Source organism: Grammomys surdaster, unplaced genomic scaffold, assembly GCF_004785775.1.
Source record: "Grammomys surdaster isolate TR1022 unplaced genomic scaffold, NIH_TR_1.0 125612, whole genome shotgun sequence".
Classification (NCBI taxonomy): domain Eukaryota; kingdom Metazoa; phylum Chordata; class Mammalia; order Rodentia; family Muridae; genus Grammomys; species Grammomys surdaster.
In genome coordinates, this window is record NW_021620455.1 from 2,024,956 (window position 1) to 2,045,337 (window position 20,382).

The 20,382-nt window shown below is 40.3% G+C and overlaps 1 protein-coding gene across 1 annotated transcript in view; it reads left to right on the plus strand.

The window, feature by feature from the left end:
• The first annotated feature begins 8,625 nt into the window (after nt 1–8,625).
• Nucleotides 8,626–20,382, plus strand: part of LOC114638592 (scavenger receptor cysteine-rich domain-containing protein SCART1-like) — a 61,863-nt gene continuing 50,106 nt past the window's right edge. The window contains exons 1-3 of the mRNA XM_028787152.1: nt 8,626–8,769; nt 9,308–9,634; nt 10,118–10,426. Coding sequence (XP_028642985.1) covers nt 8,706–8,769; nt 9,308–9,634; nt 10,118–10,426 — 700 coding nt within the window. The 5' untranslated portion in view covers nt 8,626–8,705. The remainder of the gene's footprint in view (nt 8,770–9,307; nt 9,635–10,117; nt 10,427–20,382) is intronic.

Genomic DNA, 20,382 nt, shown 5'->3' on the forward strand with positions numbered 1-20,382 from the left:
TGGATATTTTATTTACATTTCAGATGTTATCCCCTCTCCCTATTTTTCTTCCACTCAGAAACCTCCTATCCCATACTCCCTCCTCCTGTTTCTATGAGGATGTGCCTCCACCCACCCACCCACTCTCACCTTCTTGCCCTCGAATTCCCCCACACTGGTATGCCCAACAAGGCCATCCTCCCCTACATATACAGCTGGAGCCATGGGTCCCTCTCTATGAGCTCCCAAGCTCCGTGGTTTAGACCCTGGGAGCTCTGGTTGGTTGGTATTGTTGCTCTCCCCATGGGGCTGCAAACCCTTTCAGCTCCTTCAGTCTTCTCTCTCACCCCTCCATTGGGAACCCTATGATCAGTTCAAAGGTTAGCTGTGAGCATCCACTTCTGTATATGTCAGTCTCTGGCAGACCTCTAAGGAGACAGTAATATCAGGCTCCTGTCAGCATGCACTTCCTGGCATCCACATCAGCAGCTACCGTTGGTGACATGGGATGGATACCCAGGTAGAACAGGCTCTAGACGGCCCCTCCTTCAGTTTCTGTCCCACACTTTGTCTCCATATTTGCTCCCATGAGTATTTTGTTACTCCTTCTAAGATGGACCAAAGCGCCTACAAGTTGGTCTTCCTCCTTCATGAGCTTCATGTGGTCTGTGAGTTGTATCTTGGGTATTGTGGGCTCTTCCCCACTTTCTCTTCTATTAGTTTCAGTGTATCTGGTTTTATGTGGAGGTCTTTGATTCACTTGGACTTGAGCTTTGTACAAGGAAATAAGAATGGAATGATTTATATTCTACAGGCTGACCTCCAGTTGAACCAGCACCATTTGTAGAAAATGCTGTCTTTTTTTCCCCTCTGGATGGTTTTAGCTCCTTTTTCGAAGATCAAATGACCATAGGTGTGTGGGTTCATTTCTGGGACTTCAATTCTAGTTCAGTGATCTTCCTGCCTGTCTCTGTACCAATACCATGCAGTTTTTAATCACTATTGCGCTGTAGTACAGCTTGAGGTCAGGGATGGTGATTCCCCCAGAAGTTCTTTTATTGTTGAGAATAGTCTTCACTCTCCTGGATTTTATGTTATTCCAAATTAATTTGCAAATTGCTCTTTCTATCTCATGAAGAATTGAGTTGGGATTTTGATGGGAATTGCATTGATTCTGTAGATTGCTTTTGGCAAGATGGCCATTTTTCCTAGGTTTAGTTCTCTGATGGAAGTTTTGGGGTCACTTAAGTATACTATCATATCAACTGAAAATAGTGATATTTTGACTTCTTCCTTTCCTATTTGTATCGCTTTGACATTCTTTTGTTGTCTAATTGCTCTGGCTAGGACTTCTAGTACTATATTGAATAGGTAGCGGGAGAGTGGGCAGCCTTGTCTTGTCCCTGATTGTAGTGGGATTGCTTCAAGTTTCTCTCCATTTAGTTTGATGTTGGCTATTGGTTTGCCGTGCATTGCTTTTACTATGTTTAGATATGGGCCTTGGATTCCTGATCTTCCAAGATTTTTACCATGAAAGGGTGTTGAATCTTATCAAATGCTTTCTCAGCCTCTAGTGAGATGATCATGTGTGTTTTTTTCTTTGAATTTGTTTATATAGTGGATTACATTGATGGATTTCTGTGTATTGAACCGTTCCTGCATTACTGGGATAAAGGCTACATGGTCATGATGGATGATTGTTTTGATGTGTTCTTAGATTTGGTTTGCAAGAATTTTATTGAGTATTTTTATGTCGGTATTCATAAGGAATATTAGTCTGAAGTTTTCTTTCTTTTTTTGGGTCTTTGTGTGGTTTAAGTGTGTGTATAGTTGTGGGTTCATAGGACGAATTGGGTAGTGTTCCTTCTGTTTCTATTTTGTGGAATAGTTTACAGAGAATTGGTATTAGGTCTTCTTTGAAGGACTGATAAAATTCTGCACTAAAACCATATGGTCCTGGGCTTTTTTTTTTTTTTTTGTAAGGAGACTTTTAATGACTGCTGCTATTTCTTTAGGGGTTATAGAACAATTTAGAGAGTTTATCTGATCCTGATTTAACTTTGGTACCTGGTATCTGTCTAGAAATTGTTCATTTCATCCAGATTTTCCAGTTTGATTGAGTATAGTCTTTTGTAGTAGGATCTGATGATTTTTAAAATTTCCTCGGTTTCAGTTGCTTTATCTTCCTTTTCAGTTCTGATTTTATTAATTTGGATACTGTCCATGTGCCCTATGGTTAATCTGTCTAAGGGTTTATCTATCTTGTTGTTTTTCTCAAAGAACCAGCTCCTAGTTTTGTTGATTTTTTTTGCATAGTTCTTTTTGTTTCTATTTGGTTGATTTCAGCCCTGAGTTTGATTATTTCCTGCTGTCTACTCCTCTTGGGTGTATTTGCTTCTTTTGTTCTTAAGCTTTCAGGTGTGTTGTCAAGCTGCTCATATGCTCTCTCCAGTTTTTTGTTGTTGTTGTTGTTTTTTGTAGACATTGAGAGCTATGAGTTTAGCTCTTAACTAGTGCTAAGTGAGGAAACTCTTAGCACTGCTTTCATTGTGCCCCACAAGTTTTGGTATGATATGCCTTCATTTTCATTAAATTCTAAAACATCTTTAATTTCTTTGTTTCTTCCTTGACCAAGTACAGTGTTGTTCAGTTTCCACATGTATGTGAGATTTCCATTGTTTTTGTTGTTATTGAAGACCAGCCTTAGTCCGTGGTAATCTGATTAGATGAATGGGATTATTTCAATCTTCTTGAACCTGTTGTGGCCTGTGTTGTGATCAATTATATGGTCAATTTTGTACAAGGTACCATGAGGTGCTTAGAAGAAGAAGGTATATTCTTTTGTTTTAGGATGAAATGTTTTATAGATATCTGTTAAATCCATTTGGTTCATAACTTCTGTTAGTCTCACTGCGTCTCTGTTTAGTTTCTGTTTCCTTGATTTGTCCACTGCTGAGAGTGGGGTGCTGAAGTCTCCCACTGTTATTGTGTGAGATACAATGTGTACTTTGAGCTTTAGTAAAGTTTCTTTTATGAATGTTGGTTCCCTTTTGTTTGAAGCACAGATGTTCAGAATTGAGAGTTCATCTTTGTAGATTTTTTCCTTTGACAAGAATGAAGTGTCCATTATCTTTTTTGATAACTTTTGGCTGAAAGTTGATTTTATTTGATATTAGAATGACTACTCCAACTTGTTTCTTGGGACCACTTGCTTGGAAAATTGTTTTCCAGCCCTTTACTCTGAGGTAGTGTCTGTCTTTTTCACTGAGGTGCATTTCCTGTATGCAGCAAAATGCTGGCCCCTGTTTACATATCCAGTCCTTTAGTCTATGTCTTTTTATTGGGGAATTGAGTCCATTTATGTTAAGAGATATTAAGGAAAAATGATTGTTGCTTCCTGTTATTTTTGTTGCTAGAGATGGAATTATGTTTCTGTAGCTATCTTCTTTTGGGTTTGTTGGAAGAAGATTACTTTCTTGCTTTTCCTAGTGTGTAGTCTCCCTCCTTGTGTTGGAGTTTTTCATCTGTTATACTTTGTAGGGCTGGATTTGTGGAAAGATATTGTGTAAATTTGGTTTTGTCATGGATTATTTTGGTTTCTCCATCTCTGGTAATTGAGAGTATTGCTGGGTATAGTAGCCTGAGCTAGCATTTGTCTTCTCTTAGGGTCTGTGTGACATCTTCCTGTATGATCTTCTTGCTTTCATAGTCTCTGGTGAAAATTCTGGTATAATTCTTATAGGTCTGCCTTTATATGTAACTTGGCCTTTTCCCTTACTGCTTTTAATGTTCTTTCTTTGTTTTGTGCATTTGTTGTTTTGATTATTATGTGACTGGAGGAATTTATTTTCTGGTCCAATCTATTTGGAGTTCTATAGGCCTCTTGTATGTTTATGGGCATCTCTTTCTTTAGGTTAGGGAAGTTTTCTTCTATAATTTTGTTGAAGATATTTACTGACCCTTTAAGTTGGGAATCTTTGCTCTCTTCTATACCTATTATCCTTAGGTTTGGTCTTCTCATTGTGTCCTGGATTTCCTGGATGTTTTGGGTTAGGAGCTTTTTGCATTTTTCATTTTCTTTGACTGTCGTGTCAACGTTTTCTATGTTATCTTCTGAACCTGAGATTCTCTCTTCTATCTCTTGTATTCTGTTGGTGACACTTGTATCTATGACTCCTGATCTTTTTCTTAGGTTTTGCAACTCCAAGGTAGTCTCTCCTTGTGATTTCTTTATTGTTTCTATTTCCATTTTTAGATCCTGGGTGGTTTTGTTTAATTCCTTCAACTACTTGCTTGTGTTTTCTTGTAATTCTTTAAGGGATTTTTTTGTGTTTCCTCTTTAAGGGTTTCTACCTTGTTACTTGTATTTCTTTAAGGGAGTTATTTATGTCCTTCTTAAAGTCCTTTATCATCTTCATGAGAAGCGATTTTAAATCAGGATCTTGCTTTTCCAGTGTGATGGGGTATCCAGGACTTGCTTTGATGGGAGAACTGGGTTCTGATGATGTTATATAACCTTGATTTCTGTTGCATATGTTCTTGCCTTTGCCTTTCTCCATCTGGTTATCTCTCGTGCTCCCTGCACTCATTGTCTCTAACTGGAGCATGTCTCTCCTGTTATCTTGGTTGTCTCAGAACTCCTCAGAGTTCAGCTGTCTCTGTGATCCTGTGATACTGACAACCTGGGTGTAAGAGCTCCTGGGAGTCAGGCTGCCTCTGGGATCCTGAAATCCTGGTATGACCAAGCTCCTGAGATCCTGTGATCCTATGATCCTAAGTTCCTGGGTGTGGTAGAGCTTGTGGGAGTCTAGCCTCCTCTGGATGTTTTGGGATTGGATGTAGAACTATGATCTGGGGCATGTTAGAGCTCCTGGGAGTTCAGCTTTCTCTGGATGTTGTGGGATTGGGTGCAGGGCTATGATGCTGGGCGGGATAGAGCTCCTGGGAGTCCAACACCTCTGGTGCTGTGGGATTGGATGCAGAGCTGGTGCCCAAGGTCTGTTCAGGGCACCAGTGAAGAGCAAAAGGAATCTGTGCCACTGGTCGGTCAGGTGTTTCGGCATCCCTGGGTCCTTGGAGGTCCCAGTTACTCCCTGTTTGGGGTGGGTATTGTGACCTCCTCACCTATCTTGCATTTCTTTTAGACTGGACTGATTTTGGGTCAAATTTTGAATGTAGGTTGGTGTCCTCATCCCTTCACTGGAGGTCCTGTCTGGCTACTGGAGGTAATCTCTTCAGTTTCTGTCTCCCCATTGTTGGGCATTTTGGCTAAGGTTACCTGCATTGACTCCTGGGAGACTGTCTCATCCCAGGACTCTGGTTAAAGTCTTAAATGGGAAGGTCCTTCACAGAATATTTGTTCTTTCTCTTTTTAAAAATTTATTTATCTTTGTATGTGTTTGTATACATGTCATGAGTTACATATGGAGAGGCCAGAGGATAACTTGTACGAGTTGGTACTAGCTCAAGTTGTCAGGCTTGGCAGCAAGTCCCTTTACCTTCTGGTCACTTCCATATCTCTGTTCTTAAAGAATAGATAGATATATTAGGCCTGATGTGGAGGCATTCATGATAATCCCAACATGTAGGAACATTGACCAGAGGATCAGGACTGCAAATTCATCCTTAACTGGACTGCAAATTCGAGATCAGCCTGGGCTAGGAGCCCTTATCTCAGCAAACCAGAAAAAAAATTACTGCTTTTATTAGTAATCACAAAGGCTTCATGTAGTATAACAATATAAACTTTGGATATTTTATATTCAAGCACACACAATCCACATCTCGAGTATATGCATCTGTGGACAGCATATACAACACACTATAAAATTTGCAGATTCTAGAAGAACACAGAAATAGTCACCACTAATTATTCTATATGCATCAATCCTGAACTATATAGATATATGTGCATCTTTTGCATATATCATGCACAGTTGTGTATTCAACTGTTTTTCATTCAACAATATGGTATGAACATTGTAAATTTTTGAAAACATAGTAATTTTTGCAACAGTGTCATTATTTTTTCTTCCTTTTTATTGGATATTTTATTTATTTACATTTCAGATGTATCCCCTTCCCCATTTCCTGCCCTCCCATAATCCCCCTATCCCATCCTTCCTCCTCTCTTTTGCTTTTAGACCATTTTAATGGCATGCAAGTATTAAGGTCAGTTCTAGGTTGAGGAACTAGCAATATAGTAGATGCAAATAGTCAAGGAACAAGCAAGATAATAAACACAAATAGTCAAAGAACAAGCAAGGCAATAAACAGAGTTCTGTGATCACTCCCATGATCATTGTTTCTAAGGGCTTATCAGGAAGACTAAAATATCTGAACCTACTTCCATGTCCTAGCCCAAAGTCATTTTCATGCCCGAAGCCTACTTCTTTGTTCTAGCCTAAGATTATATTCCTGCCTGAAATTACTTCTTTGTTCTAGCCTAATGTCAGATCCCTTCCTGAAGCCCATTTCCTTGTCTTTGGCCAATGTCAGATTCCTGGCAAGCAGCCCATTTTCTTGTCCTTGGCCAATGTCAAATTCATGCCAAGTAGCCCCAAAAGCTCTGCACATCTCCCCTTTTTTATTTCATAAACAAGACTGAGCCTGTCTAAGGTTGTTCTGACAAGAATGCCTGCCTTACCTGTTGTGGAATATGCATTATCAAAAGCAATGCACTTATGTCTAAGGTTTGTAAGGCTCTGTGCAGAATCTTACCTGTCCTTGGCTTGCCAGCCTGTTAAATTAATGACTCTGTCTGCAGGGTCCATTTTTCAGTTTCAAGTCATGTACTTTGGCTGCCAACATGTTGATGTTGTTAAAGACAAGCTTTCACAAGGTGGGAAGGAATAAAAATATTTCCAAGACAACCAGGGCTAGTGTGATAAAGCTCTATATGCCATTTTTGATGCTTGACCAAAATGGAAATACCCACCTCAAGCCATGGATAATTTTATCAGCAATATCTGCAGCATCAACGCTCAGCAGAGCATCATTCTTTAAATTTATAAGCTCACTATGCAAAGTTAAAACATCCAGAAAGGTGTGGCTCAGAGGTTAAAAGCACTGACTGCTCTTCCAGAGGTCCTGAGTTCAATTCCCAGCAACCACATGGTGGCTTACAACTATCTCTAATGGGTATCCGATGCCATCTTTTGGTATATCTGAAGATAGCAACAGTATACTCAAATACATGAAATCTTTGGGCTGGAGAGATGGCTCAGCTGTTAAAGGCTAGGCTCATTCTTTTTTCAAAACAAATTATTCTTTGAGAATTTTATATATCTATACAATATATTTTGGTCATATTCACTTTCTGCCCCTCCAACAACCTCCAGACTCTCCCAAATGCCTCTCTCTCTTATATTTTTGGTTGTGAGCCTAACCTTTAATGGCTGAACCATCTCTCCAGACCATGATCTTCTCTCTTAATTTCATGCTTTCTTTTATTTTATTTTATTTTAACCCCATGAGTCTAGTTAGGGCTGCCACTATGTCCATAGATTGAAGCCATCAACTGGAGTATGAGCAACCTATCAGTGGCCATATCTACAAAGAGAAAAATTAATCCCTCTTCCGGTAGTGATCAACCACCAATAGTTCCTCAGGTAGGGATGTGGCCTAGTGAGCTCCTCCTCCACCTTGTCATTCTTAATAATTTTACATTAAAAATATTTGAATTTTTATTTTCTTCTGGATCTTGTACATTTTGTTGTGCATATATGTTTTTATTTATTGAGACTATTTTGTTTACACACATAAAATGCTCATTTTAGAATCTTACCTGCTTTTTTTTCTGAAGAGAAATGAAAGAGGAGTGGGTCTGGGGAAGACAGAGGTGGGGGACTGGGAGGGTTGGAGGGAGGGGAAACTGTGGTTGAGATGTAATGTGTGAGAGAAAAATACACAGAAAAAAATCTATGTAGGTAGACAAGGCATAAAAGAAACTAAAAATTATTCCATACTCTGCCTCTTATAAATGAACTCTTGAAATTGTACTGTGTAGATTCATTGAGAATCTTAGTTTGCAGTAATACAGATTTGATCCCAATGAGCAAAGTTGGCCAGTATGCATTGAATATTTTCCATTTGACATTCAGCTGCTCATAAAGGCTTATCAATAAGTAGACACTTGAACTGTGATGACATCATGTCCTCTTGTCTGTACATTCTTGAGTACATCTATTACCCTGGTAATGTGAACTTGCTTGTGTAGCCAGTAGTTAGGCCTGTCTCCTCAGAGAGACATACACTCTTCCTATGGTTGGGTCAAGGGCAATCATGTTGAAAGCATTGGGATTAAACTGCCAACTCTGTCTATTGACAAGGAAGATCTTAGAAGAATGCTGGTCTTTAGCCATATTATCTATTTGAGGCAGAAGGCCTTTAATGTCTTTTCTGACAGTGGCCTTGTCAGCTACAGCCATATAGGCCTTCCTGGGAGGAGACGCCTTGCTCTCCACACAGCTGGTACTGCTTTGGGCATCAGCTGTAAGGAAGCCCCACTGTGCTGGCACTGCCTGGGCTCTGGCACAGAGGATGAGCACTTGCTTTGGGTGAGAGATGACAGCTCTCATGTGGGGGAGGAGCCTATAATGCTGAAGGGCTCTGGCTACAGAATATTGTCACCCTGAGTTGGAGTTCACTTTCTTCCTGAAGGCAGAGACAGGAACCTGCTCTGAGGCCATCAGCCTGGGGAACTGTATTTATAAAGGACACCTATTATGGCACTGTCTTCTCTCAGACGGTGGCCTCTGCTGCTGCTGGCCTGCTGGACTCTCTTTCCTGGTGAGTGTGTGCTTCGGTGTGAAGGCCTTGGGTGTCAGGGACACAGATGTATAGTACATAGGTGATTGTGTTCAGGGATGGCACAGGGCTGGTGATGTCTGTTGCCTCACTTTGTATGTGTGTTTTCTTCTGCTAACTTTGATGTCATCAAAGCAACCATTTGGATTCTGTGACAGTGCAGAGAGTATTTACAGTTGAGAAATCTGAAGAAAATGAGGGATTAGGATGAATCCCTCATTATTATGATTAGGATGAAGATGAGCTTTCTTCCTCCTGCTCCTCCTCCTCCTCCTTCTCCATTTTCTTGACAGAGTTTCTCTGTGTAGCCCTGGTTGTCCTGGAACTTGCTCTGTAGACCAGGCTGGCTTAGAACTCAGTTTCAACTGCCTTTATCTCCTGAATACTGGGATTAAAGGCATGTGGCACCAAGCCCAGCTCAAGATGAGCTGTCTAATTATGAAGCATTTCAAATGAAATACAGAATGTTATCCCTATGTTTACTTTTGTTGTTGTTATTGTTTTGCTTTTATTCCTGAAGATCTGACTCTTGAGAACTTCGTGAATTTCGTGGGCGGTGATAATAAATGTGAAGGCCAAGTATACTTGCAAAATGGTAGGAAGTGGGGTCTTATGTGTGCAGACGGCCTGGGCATGCAGGAGGCCTCAGTGATCTGCAGAGAGCTCGGCTGTGGCTCTGTGAAGACTATGCTCCGGTATATTTTGACACCTGAAGAGATGAAGCAACCTTGGCTATATGATGCCCAGTGCAGTGGCGAAGAACCCACCTTCTCAGAGTGCCTTCTGGGGTCCTGGGGGCCTGTCAGTGGCTGCAAATGCCAGTGTGTGGCTGTGATTTTATGCTCTGGTAGGTTAGATAGGGACCCTGAGCTCCTTAGTCCCTGAGACTTCTTTCTCTGTCTTGGTCATGGATGTATTAAGGCATTTGCCCAGGGAAGGGTCTGGCCTGTATGAACATAGATTATGTTTGGAGTCTTAAGAGAGCTGGGTTTTCATCTTCTATAGACACTTTCCCAGTAACTTTAAATAGTATCTTTAAGTTTTTAAAAGTTAGCTACTTCCGTTGTTAATAATGACTATTAGAGAAAATATTCCCATTCTCAGAATGCACAAGGCTCCAGTCAAGGAGTTAGCTACAGGTGTGGGAGGCAGGAGTCCTGGCCCATTCTCCCTGTATGGATGGGATTTGTTACCTTAGAAAAACAGCAAAGGGTGGGAACACCTCCAGGAGCACCTTGGACAATGATTCAATGTGGGATAGTTAGTGCCTATCCATGTGTTTGCTCTAGGAATAGGATACTAAGACTCGGTTTCTCTTCTATGCCACCAGGTGGTACCACGCGACAAATGGGGCTAGTTGGTGGTAGCAGTCCTTGTGCTGGGACTGCACAGGCCACTGGGATTTTCAATTTTTCCCTGAGATGTGACTTGCATGAGAAGGAGGCTGGTGTTGCCTGCAGACAGCTGGGATGTGGCACTGCTCTGCAATGGTCCAGAGCCCACCATGGAATTAACGAGAATCAGGAGCAGAAGTACCTTACATGTCAGGGAACAGAGACCAACATTTTACATTGCCTGATCAATGTGAACTTCCTAGAGCAATGTGACCTTCGGACCTACACCCAGGTTGTGTGTACAGGTAGGAGCACCCACGCTGAGTATTTTAGTCTTCATATTGTGTATATGGATAAGAAGAAAGGAGCCTGTGATATCTGTTCCACAGTAGTGTCAATAGAACTCTTACCCGAGAGTTGTAGTTGAGAACAATCCACTTTGCCACTAAGAGGTAGTTATGGAAAACTCTAATGTGTCCCCTGAAAGTCGTGCTCATTACCCTTTCTAGGATACAGATGGCCACGATTCCCTAGAAACCAAATGACCAGAAAGTGTGTTTGTGCTCAGAATCCACATGAAGTCCGAGGCTTAAGGGAGGGCAGAACAGAGGATCAAGGTCATTGGTCTGTAGACCCCAGCACTTACTCTGTGGTCCTCTGTGTCAGGTGGTCCTGCATCCTTCCACACTGTTCCTTTCTTGGGACAAGTAGAAGCTCTGCACCTGCACAGAGACTGCCCTGAACTCAGTTGCTTCAGTCCAGCATTTGTCCAAAGGACACACAGAGGTCTGGCTGGTGGGTAGTGAGCACCTCAGTGGCAGTTCCCTGTGCTGACCTGGGGGCACCATTTGCAGGCTGACCTGGTTTGTTCACAGTTCACATGGTTTTCCAAGAGCTGGTGTGTGGTGGTGTTGTATCCACATCTGGGAGTTCTTACTTTTGCTAGGACTCAGTGCCTGCATAGAAGCAGGCCTTACACTGTGTGGCAATGAATCACTGATCTCCCATTGTTCATTAGATCCTGGACACTGCTGTGGTCATGACCAAGACGCTTCACTAATTTTTTCAGGGAAAAGTGAGTCAGGTTATAGATTGGCAGTGTGTGATGTGCTGTGGTCAGGGTCTGGGATTTGGGGTCTATGCTGTGATGACCATGGACAGCTGGACCAGTGACTCAGGACCCATGTCCTCTGACTCATTGGTTCCTTGGCCTCCTCACCATCTCTAGCCTTTCAGGTTTGTTCACCCTTGTTCACCTTTGGACAAATGACTGCTCAGCTCTCTTATGGATTTCAGAAATAGGTGGCCTGTGAGTTTTGAGTGGTGTTGATGGTTCTGCTCATTTGTACACGAGACCCTTGTTAACACATGCCCCATAACTCCATCCTGTATGCTGCTTCCCCTGTGATGAGATCCTTTTCTACACACCGCTTCACGTTTGCTTCATCCAAATCTCTGTTTCTGCCTTGTGCTTGTGCTTTGGTGTCACATTTAAAACTTGACATTGCAAATCCAAAGCCTTGTGGCTTCATCACCTGCTTTCTGCTGTCCCTTAGCACTATCTCCAAGGCTTTGACGGGTCTTGAGTCACTTTGTTTCCGGTGTGGAGAGGACCTCATCCACACTTTCCACATGGATATTCAGTTTCTCCAGAACCTTTATTAAGACATTGTTCTTTCTACTTGAATGGTATAGCCCTTTAAGAAATTTGATGATTATGAGTGTGTGTAATGATTTCTCTACTATAATTTCTGTTCCACTGGTCTCTGTGTTTAGCCTCAGTGCTTTGGTTCATGTAACTCCACTGTAAGTTTTGAAGTGAGGAAGCACATATTTAGCTGCTCATATGGTTGTGGGTCTCTGGGAATCCTCATCTCTACAAGAATCCTAGGATTATCTTCCTAGCTTTCCAAGAACCTGCTCAGACTTTGATAGGGATGACGTTGCATCTGCAGAACACTTTGGGTGATGTCATCATTATAGAACATATCCTAAGCCCTTGATATGAGGCTTACTCCCCTCTATGTAGATCTTGTGCAATTTTTTGATAAACCTAATTTATTAGAAATTAAACAGATGCTGTCATCTACCAAGCCATAAGTTCTTGGTTTTATAATGATACCATGTACGTGTTTCATCTTGTACAGTAGACTTTCTATCCAACTAGAAAGTAGTCAGTTGCTCCCATAATATCTTGACCACATCTCTTTGGAAATTGTGACCATGTTCATTTTTTTTTTTTTATTGAAGTGTGGGTGTGTCCTTGAACTTGCAGTTTTCAGTGATCTTTCTTCTGCTTGGTCGAATCTTTTGGGGATGCTCTTCACTGTCTATGTATTTGCTTCACTCGTTTTTTATTTTGAATATTTCTGTTTAGTTTTTCAAAATACTAGTTTTCCTCTGAATTTGGGTCTCTAATTGGTGTTTTGATGTTCCATCTGATGCTGATTTTCTCACCCACCATGCTGACTTTCTTGTCAGTCTCTGTCTTTCTTCTCCAGGTCTGACTTCCTTCTTTTACCTCACTACTCTGTATTTTATCCATAGATTTTATCTCAGTAGTTGAAGAATTATAGCGTTTTGGTTATTTTGCCTTTCTATTACATTTTTCTATATTTCTCTGTGACAATCTTTGTATTTACTGGTTTGGATTTCTTTCCCAGTTTTACCTGGAATCTTCTAAGAAAGCAGGGTACTGTTGAGGATTCAATTCCTACTGTTCCTCAAGAAGAAAATAATAAAAAAAACTTGATGTGATAGAAACCCCACCAAATTGAACAAGATACAAAAATACATTGAAATAAATTAAAACCAACAAACTCACCAGCCATAAGCAAGAATGAGAACATGGCAAATGCTGTAAATTTAAAATGAAGTTAAATGTGAAAATGAGCATGAATGAGTCGAGAGGGAGACACAGGGAAGGGGGAGCAGGGCTAGGTGAGAACAGAGTACAAAGCAACAGAACTGAGATAGAATGTTTGAGAACAATATCAGGAAGAGAAGGAAAAGAGGAAGACATTAATTGATTTTTTTTGAGACAAAGTTATTTACTTAGCCTTAGCTGGTCTGGAGCTCAACATATAGACCGGATTGGCCCTCAACTCATAGAGAGCTGTCTGCCTCTGCTTCCTGGAATTAAAGATGTGAGCCTCCATGCCCAACTAAAAGTTTTTATGAAAATAAAAAGGATGAGAGCTGGAGAGATGGTTCAGCAATTAGGTGTTAGGATGCATGCCCAGAAGCTCACAAACTCCTCAGCTCCAGCTCCAGGAGAGCGGATACACTCCTCTGGTTTCCTTGGGTACCACTGCTCCCACATATAGTCACGTACACATGAACATAATAAAAAGTAGAAACATGTCTTAAGATGAAGTAAACATAGTCCTAAAATACAGTAAAATGAAGTAAAGAGAAATTTAAGGATGAGAATACAAAACAACAAACAACTTTTTTTAAAATCTTTTTTAAAAATTGTTTTTTGAACATGAGATGCTTTTTTATAGCATGTTTTACAAGGGGAGGGGGTAAGAGGGGCCAGGTGGTGGAAAAGTACAGAATCTTCTTGGCCTCTGCCTTGAAACATGTCATGGTCTATACGGTACACTGCCTTGAATTATGATCTACCTGCTATTCTTCAGAAGATATGGTACACTGCTTGAGTTATGGTCTCCCTGCTATTCTTCAGAAGATATGGTACACTGCTTGAGTCTATCTGCAGTTGCCAAGCAGGATCTTGCAGTTGCCAAGCTTCAGGGGACATTGTGCAGGTGAGGAAAGGTAGGGGGTGAGGGTAAGCCCATGGTGCATTTTCTTGACTAATGATTGATGTGGCAGTACCCATCTCACTGTGAGTGGTGCCACCCCTGGGCTAGCAGACTGGACGCTATAAGACATAGCCATTGGGAATCAGCTAGTAAGCAGCACATCTCCATGGCTTTTGCCTTAGTTCCTGTTTCCAGGTTCCTGCCCTGACTTCTCTCAGTGATGGCCTGATATAGAATTGTAAACGAAAACACTTCCCTCTCCATGGCTGCCTTTGCTCACAGTGTTTTATCACAGCAAGAGTAACCCTAAGCAAGACATCCTCCCAGCACTGTGGCATGCACCTCCACGTCCTGCTGTTTTCAGCTGGGCTCTGGAAGAGTCAGCCTTCATGGTAGTGCTGCAAGTCTTTATAGACTACTATCATCTCAACATAGAGTTACTATTTGTTATTTTTCCTTATAATACCTTGAATGCGTTTTCCCATTTCTGTCTTTTGATGAGAAATTGACAGCTCCTCATACTTTTGTTCCCAATTTATGGCAATAGCCACTCTATCTTCTGAAGAGTGATCATAATGTAGTCTTTTTAAAAATTAAAATATAATCACATCAAGTACTCCCCTTTCTTCTTTCCTTATTCTAAACCCTCCCATTGCCTACTTCACTGCCCCATGGTACGTCTACAATATGGCTTCCCAAACAATACTTAAACAGCAGCACTGTTGATAGATATTCACTCTTCTTTTGAATCTCTTGTTATGTTAGCATTTTTAATTTAGTAGTAAATTTTGTTACTATTGATCCAGTTGGCCAAATAAAAATATATTTAAGGTATATGACGTGCTTTGATGTGTACACATTGTACCAAATCTAATCCATGTAATCGATAGTCATTAAGCCACATAATTTTCATTTATTTATAGTGAGAATAGTTGAAATCTACTTCTAGCGTTATGATACTATGTTGTACAATGGAGCCCTTACACTTACCTTGTAATTAAACTACTGTGCCCTTTGACCAACACCACTTCCATCTATGCCAATGATCTTCCCAACCCAAGATGCCTGGTAACCAAAATGCTACTTAGCTTCTATGAGTGCCAGTGTGGTCATGTGCTAATTACCTTATGTCCCTGGCCTCTTGACATAACACGACATCCCTCAGATTCATCCAAATTCAAGATGACAGGAGTTCCTACTTCTTAAAAGGGTAGAATACCACAGTGTGCACATAGACTTATTTCTTATTTACTTATTCTTGAAATACAGACAGGTTGTCTATTGTGAACAGCGCAGGGATGAATGTTGGAGTATAGAAGTTTCTAAACAATCAATTCACATCAGCTCCTTCCCTCTCCCCCCACTGCCCCCTTTCTCTCCTTCCTCTCTTTATTAATGAAAAATTTCATATATTTTGATTATATTTCCACTGCTCAAACTCCTCTTAGACTCTCCCCACCTCCCTACTTACCCAACTTTATGTTCTCACTTTCTTAAAGAAAAACAAACAAACAAAAAACCCCACAAACAGAAACAAGGTAAAAATATTCCCCAAACAAAATGGAACAAAAAGATTGCCCCCCAAGTTTATAGAGTTCCTTTTGTTGGCCAGCTACTCCTGAGCACGGGCCCTGCCTGGAGTGTAGTTGAAGTACTCAGTGACTCTCCATTAGAGAAACCCTGTTTTCCCTTTTCAGCACTAACTTGCTTCATGGTTAGGGGTGGGACCCTGTAGCCACTTCCCCCTTCAGCTGGAAGCCCTCAGACTTCAACCTGTGTAGGTCTGTGTATGCTGTCACAGTCTCTGTGAGTTAATATATGTGTTGGTCTTACTGTATTTGACACTATTTCCTTGCCGTCACCCATCACCTCCATCTTTTACATAGATGATAGATCATAGGGATCCCTGAGCCTTGAGGTGAGGGGTTTGGTGAAAGCATCCCATTTAGGACTGAAATTTCCAGTCTCACTTTTTCTTTGGTTTGCCCAGTTTTGAGTGGGTTTCTGGGTTAATTGCCATTTACTACAAAAAGAAGCTTCTCTGATAAGGGTTGAGTAATGCACTGGTTTTGTGGGGATAGCAAATGTCATTAAGAGCTGTTTTATTGCTACATTTCTTTAGCATAAAAATAGCAGTAAGCTTTTCCCTAGGCTCATGCTCTATCCACTCTCAGGTTCTTGGTATAGAATTATCAGGTATAGATTGTGCCTCATTCATTATTGATGATGATGATGAAGATGATGATGATACTGTGAAAGAAATTGTTGCCCTGATTTCTTTCTCAGTCAGTCTGTTTTGTACATAAGAAGGCTACTGATTTTTGGATGCTAATTTTGTATCCCGTTAATTTTTTGAAATTGTTTGCTAACCTAACACTTTCCTAGTGGAGTCTTTAGTGTCTTTTATGTGTAAAATCATATAATCTCAAATAAAGATTTTTAAATTGTTTCTTTTCTGTTTGTATTCCCTTGATCTCCTTCACATGTCTCATTGTTCTAGGTGATACTTCAAGTACTATATTGAATAGGTATGATGAGAACGGGCATCTTAGTCTTTTTTTTTTTTTACCTGAATTTACTGGAGATTCTTTGAGTTTAATCTCTGCTTGGGTTGATGTTGGCTGTGAGGTTTTTGTAAATTGCCTTTATTATGTTGTACCTTGTATTTCTAGTCTCCTCAGGACTTTTATTATGAAGGGATGTTGCATTTTGACAATGATAATTGTTTCGCATTTAATAAGATGATTATGTGGCTTGTCTTTCAGTTCATTTATGTGATGGTTTATAGTTCTTTACTCATGTATGATGAACCATCCTTACATCTCTGGGATGAAGCCTACTTGATCTTGGTGGATAATTTTGTTGATGTATTTTTGAATTTTCTTTTGTTGAGAAGTTTTGCTTCTATGCTTATAAGGGATATTGGTGTATAATTTTCTTTTTTGTTGTATTCATATGTGGTGTTGGTATCAGGATAATAGTGACTTTGTATAAACAATTTGGAAATGTTCTTTCAGTTTCTATTTTGTGGAATCAGTTGAGGAGTATTGGTATTAACTCTTTTTTAAAGGTCTTGTAGAATTCTGAGCCAAGTACATCTGGCCATTGGCTCTTTTTTCCTTCCTTCCTTCCTTCCTTCCTTCCTTCCTTCCTTCCTTCCTCTCTCCCCCCCTCTCTTGCTTTCTTTCATTTGCTTTCTTTCTTTTTTTTAGTTTAGTTTTTAATTACAGCATGTATTTCATTAGGGGCTATGGGCCTGTTATAGCCATCATTACCTAACTCCAGTAGGTCATATATATTTAGAAATTTGAGCATTTTTTTCTAGATTAGCCAGTTTGATGGAACACAGAATTTAAAAACTGTTTCCTTACAATTCTCTGAATTTATCAGTGTCTGTTGTGATGCCTCCTTTTATATCTAATTTGATGAATTTGGATATTTTCTCTGAGTCCTCTGATTAATTTGACTGTCAATTTTGTTGATTTTCTCCAAGAACCAATTCTCTTTCATTTATTCTTAGTGGTTTTGTTTGTTTGTTTTGGTTGCTGTTTACTTGTTTCTATTTCATTGATTTCAGCCCCGAGTTTGAGTATTTTTAGACATCTATGATTTTGGAGATGGTATCTTCTCATTCTAGACCTTTCATTTGTGCTGTTTAGTTGTTAATATGACATATCTCCAACTTTTTAATTTAGGTACTTAGTACTATGAACTTGTCTTTTAGAACTGCCTTCATTGTGTCCCATAGGTTTGGATATGTTATGTTTTCATTTGCATTCAATTTTAAAAGAGATTTTAATTTTCTTCTTGATTATTGTCTTGACCAAATTGTGAGAAGATTGTGGAATTCTTATCCCTTGCTCCTAAGTTCTTTTCTCTTCATGAAACATGGTGTTACCTGCCAGCATGACTGTCTTACTTCTGTAGGAAGTCACTGCACCCAACACTGTAGCTCTCACACCTGACCTGTCTTGAGACCAGCACATACTAGAAGCTTGATGGTGTGACCAAATTTCACAAAACAAAACTGACCACACTCATTCAGAATCACACATTTTATGTCTAGACAATTCTGGTCTTCCCTCTCATTGAACTGGCTCATGTCACTCTCATGTTGTTCTCCATCCATTGTCCCTCTGATGACTTTGTATGATCTTCCTCCCCAAAAGAAACTTTCTGTGAATGTACACATCCTGATGCCTGTATCATGTGCCTCCTGAGACACAGGTTTCCTGAGTCTTGTTCCCTGTTCCTCATGGAGTAGACTGTACATATGTATTATCATCCATGGCCTGATCCAAATGGGCCTGATGAACATTGGGTTCATCTAGTGTTTTGTTTGAGTGCTGACCCTTGGAGTGTCACTGTGGAGAGTATAGCCTTCATGTGTGCTGTAGAATATGGGCTCTCCTGGTACCTATAGGCTCTCCTAGTGTTAGGTGGATGGAAATGAGTCAGGTTATGGATTGACAGGTTGTGATGTGATGTGATTAGGGTTGGGATATGGGGTCTGTGGGGACAGCTACATGGGTGACACAAGGCCTGTGTTCTCTCTCCCATTTTCCTCTCCAGTCTCATATGTATTTTTCACCTTAGTCCTTTGGATAAGTGTCTGTTCAGCTCTGGCATCAGCTTTTGAGATAGGCTGCCGGTCATTTGGGATATCAGTTGTTTTGCATAGTCTGTACGGTCATCTCTTGTTTGCGAATGCCTCACAGCCCCATCTTGACCCTTAATATTTCCATCTGTAAAATGACAGTTTCAACTTACTTGATTAAGTGTTTGCTCTCTGTTTACTGCCTTGTGCTTTGGTGTCACATCTAAAGCTTGACTTTGAAAGTTCGAAGTCCTGCAGCATCACCTCCCGCTTTTGGTTAAGACTGTTGTCCTTTAGCCCCGTGTTCAGGGACAGGGTGGGTGTCGAGTTAACTTTTGTTCCTGGTGTCTAGAGGACCAGTTATACACATCCCATGTGCATACTCAGCTTCCCCAGAGCCCAACTCAGTACATTATGCTTTCCGAACAAATGGCCATGGGCCACTTTCAGAAACTTGATGACTGTGTGTGAGATGATTTTTTGCACTTTGTTTTTGGTCTACTGATCTCTGTGTCTAGCCTCAATATGTATCACACTGCTCAGATTACTGTAGCTTTGTGGTAAATTTGGAAATAAAGGAGTATATGTCTAGCTGTTCATATGGCTTGTGTGTTTGGGAATCCTTCATAACCACATGAATACTATGAATAACTGTATAAATCTTCAAAGTGATGCGTGGATCTTTCATTGTTTTAAAATGGTGTATATGAGTGTTATGGATTATTAATGTAGGTTCACATGGGCCACAGCGTGTGTGGGAAAGTCAGCGCACATCTTTTCAGTAGTGGGTTCTCCCTTTCTACTTTGTTTTGAGGCAGTGGCCCTCCTACAGTGACTGCACTTCTGATGTGTGCTCCGTGCTAGTTCTCATAGCAGTATCTGCACATCCATGTCCATTGCTCTGTTCACAACAGCCAGAAAGTAGAACCTGTCTAGATGTCGTTCCGTGGATGAATGGATAATGAAAATGTAGTTCATATACACAATGAGACATTATTCAGTTGCAAGGAAAAATAAGATTTAGAGGCAAATGGATGGAGCTAGAAGCAGTCATTTTTAAAGATAAAAGAGAACAAGTAGCACATGCTCTCTCTCATGTATGCATACTAGTTTTGAGCCTTTGACATGTTTAAATGGGAATACTCATAGAAACAGGACACTAGTAAGGGGCCAAAGAGTGAGACTTCTAATAAAAAGATAGAGTGCAGATGATAATCATGGGAAAGGGGAATAATAGAACAGGAAGTGATGAGTGATGGATGGGAGGACACGGTAGAATATATATATATATATATGTATATGTATATGTATATGTATATGTATATGTATATGTATATGTATATGTATATGTATATACATATGTGTTTGTGATTATATATCATATCTACATATATTATATACACATATATGTATATAAGAAAGATATATATCTTTTTTATATATCACCCCGTATATATACACAAATTATACATATATATGGGTTATAGTGGAGTTACCCTACTACAGGGGGATAATGCCTTATCTAGACATCATTGTCTATCAGAGAAAAAGCCTTGTCCCAGATATAGGTACCCCCTTTCGAGTTATTGATCCCTTGGGTCCCATAGGCCCAGTCAAAAGAGTCTATTGCTAATGCTCTTGGTTACCCTCCAGAACTTGAGGTTAAGACACTCTTTCTGAAGGCACCGCATGTGGGTCATAGGACATGGAAAAATCAGTCTCATATCAACTAGGAAGCTTCATTTTTTTTTTCTGGCTAGCTTTCATAGACCTTAAGTGTTTTACAACTTTTAACAATGCCACTTTCCTGCCCCTGCCTGCTCCTCCGAGCTGGAGCAGACACAGAGTCAGTCTGCTCCTGTCCTGTGGAGAAACTGAATCCTGAGTCATCCAGGAG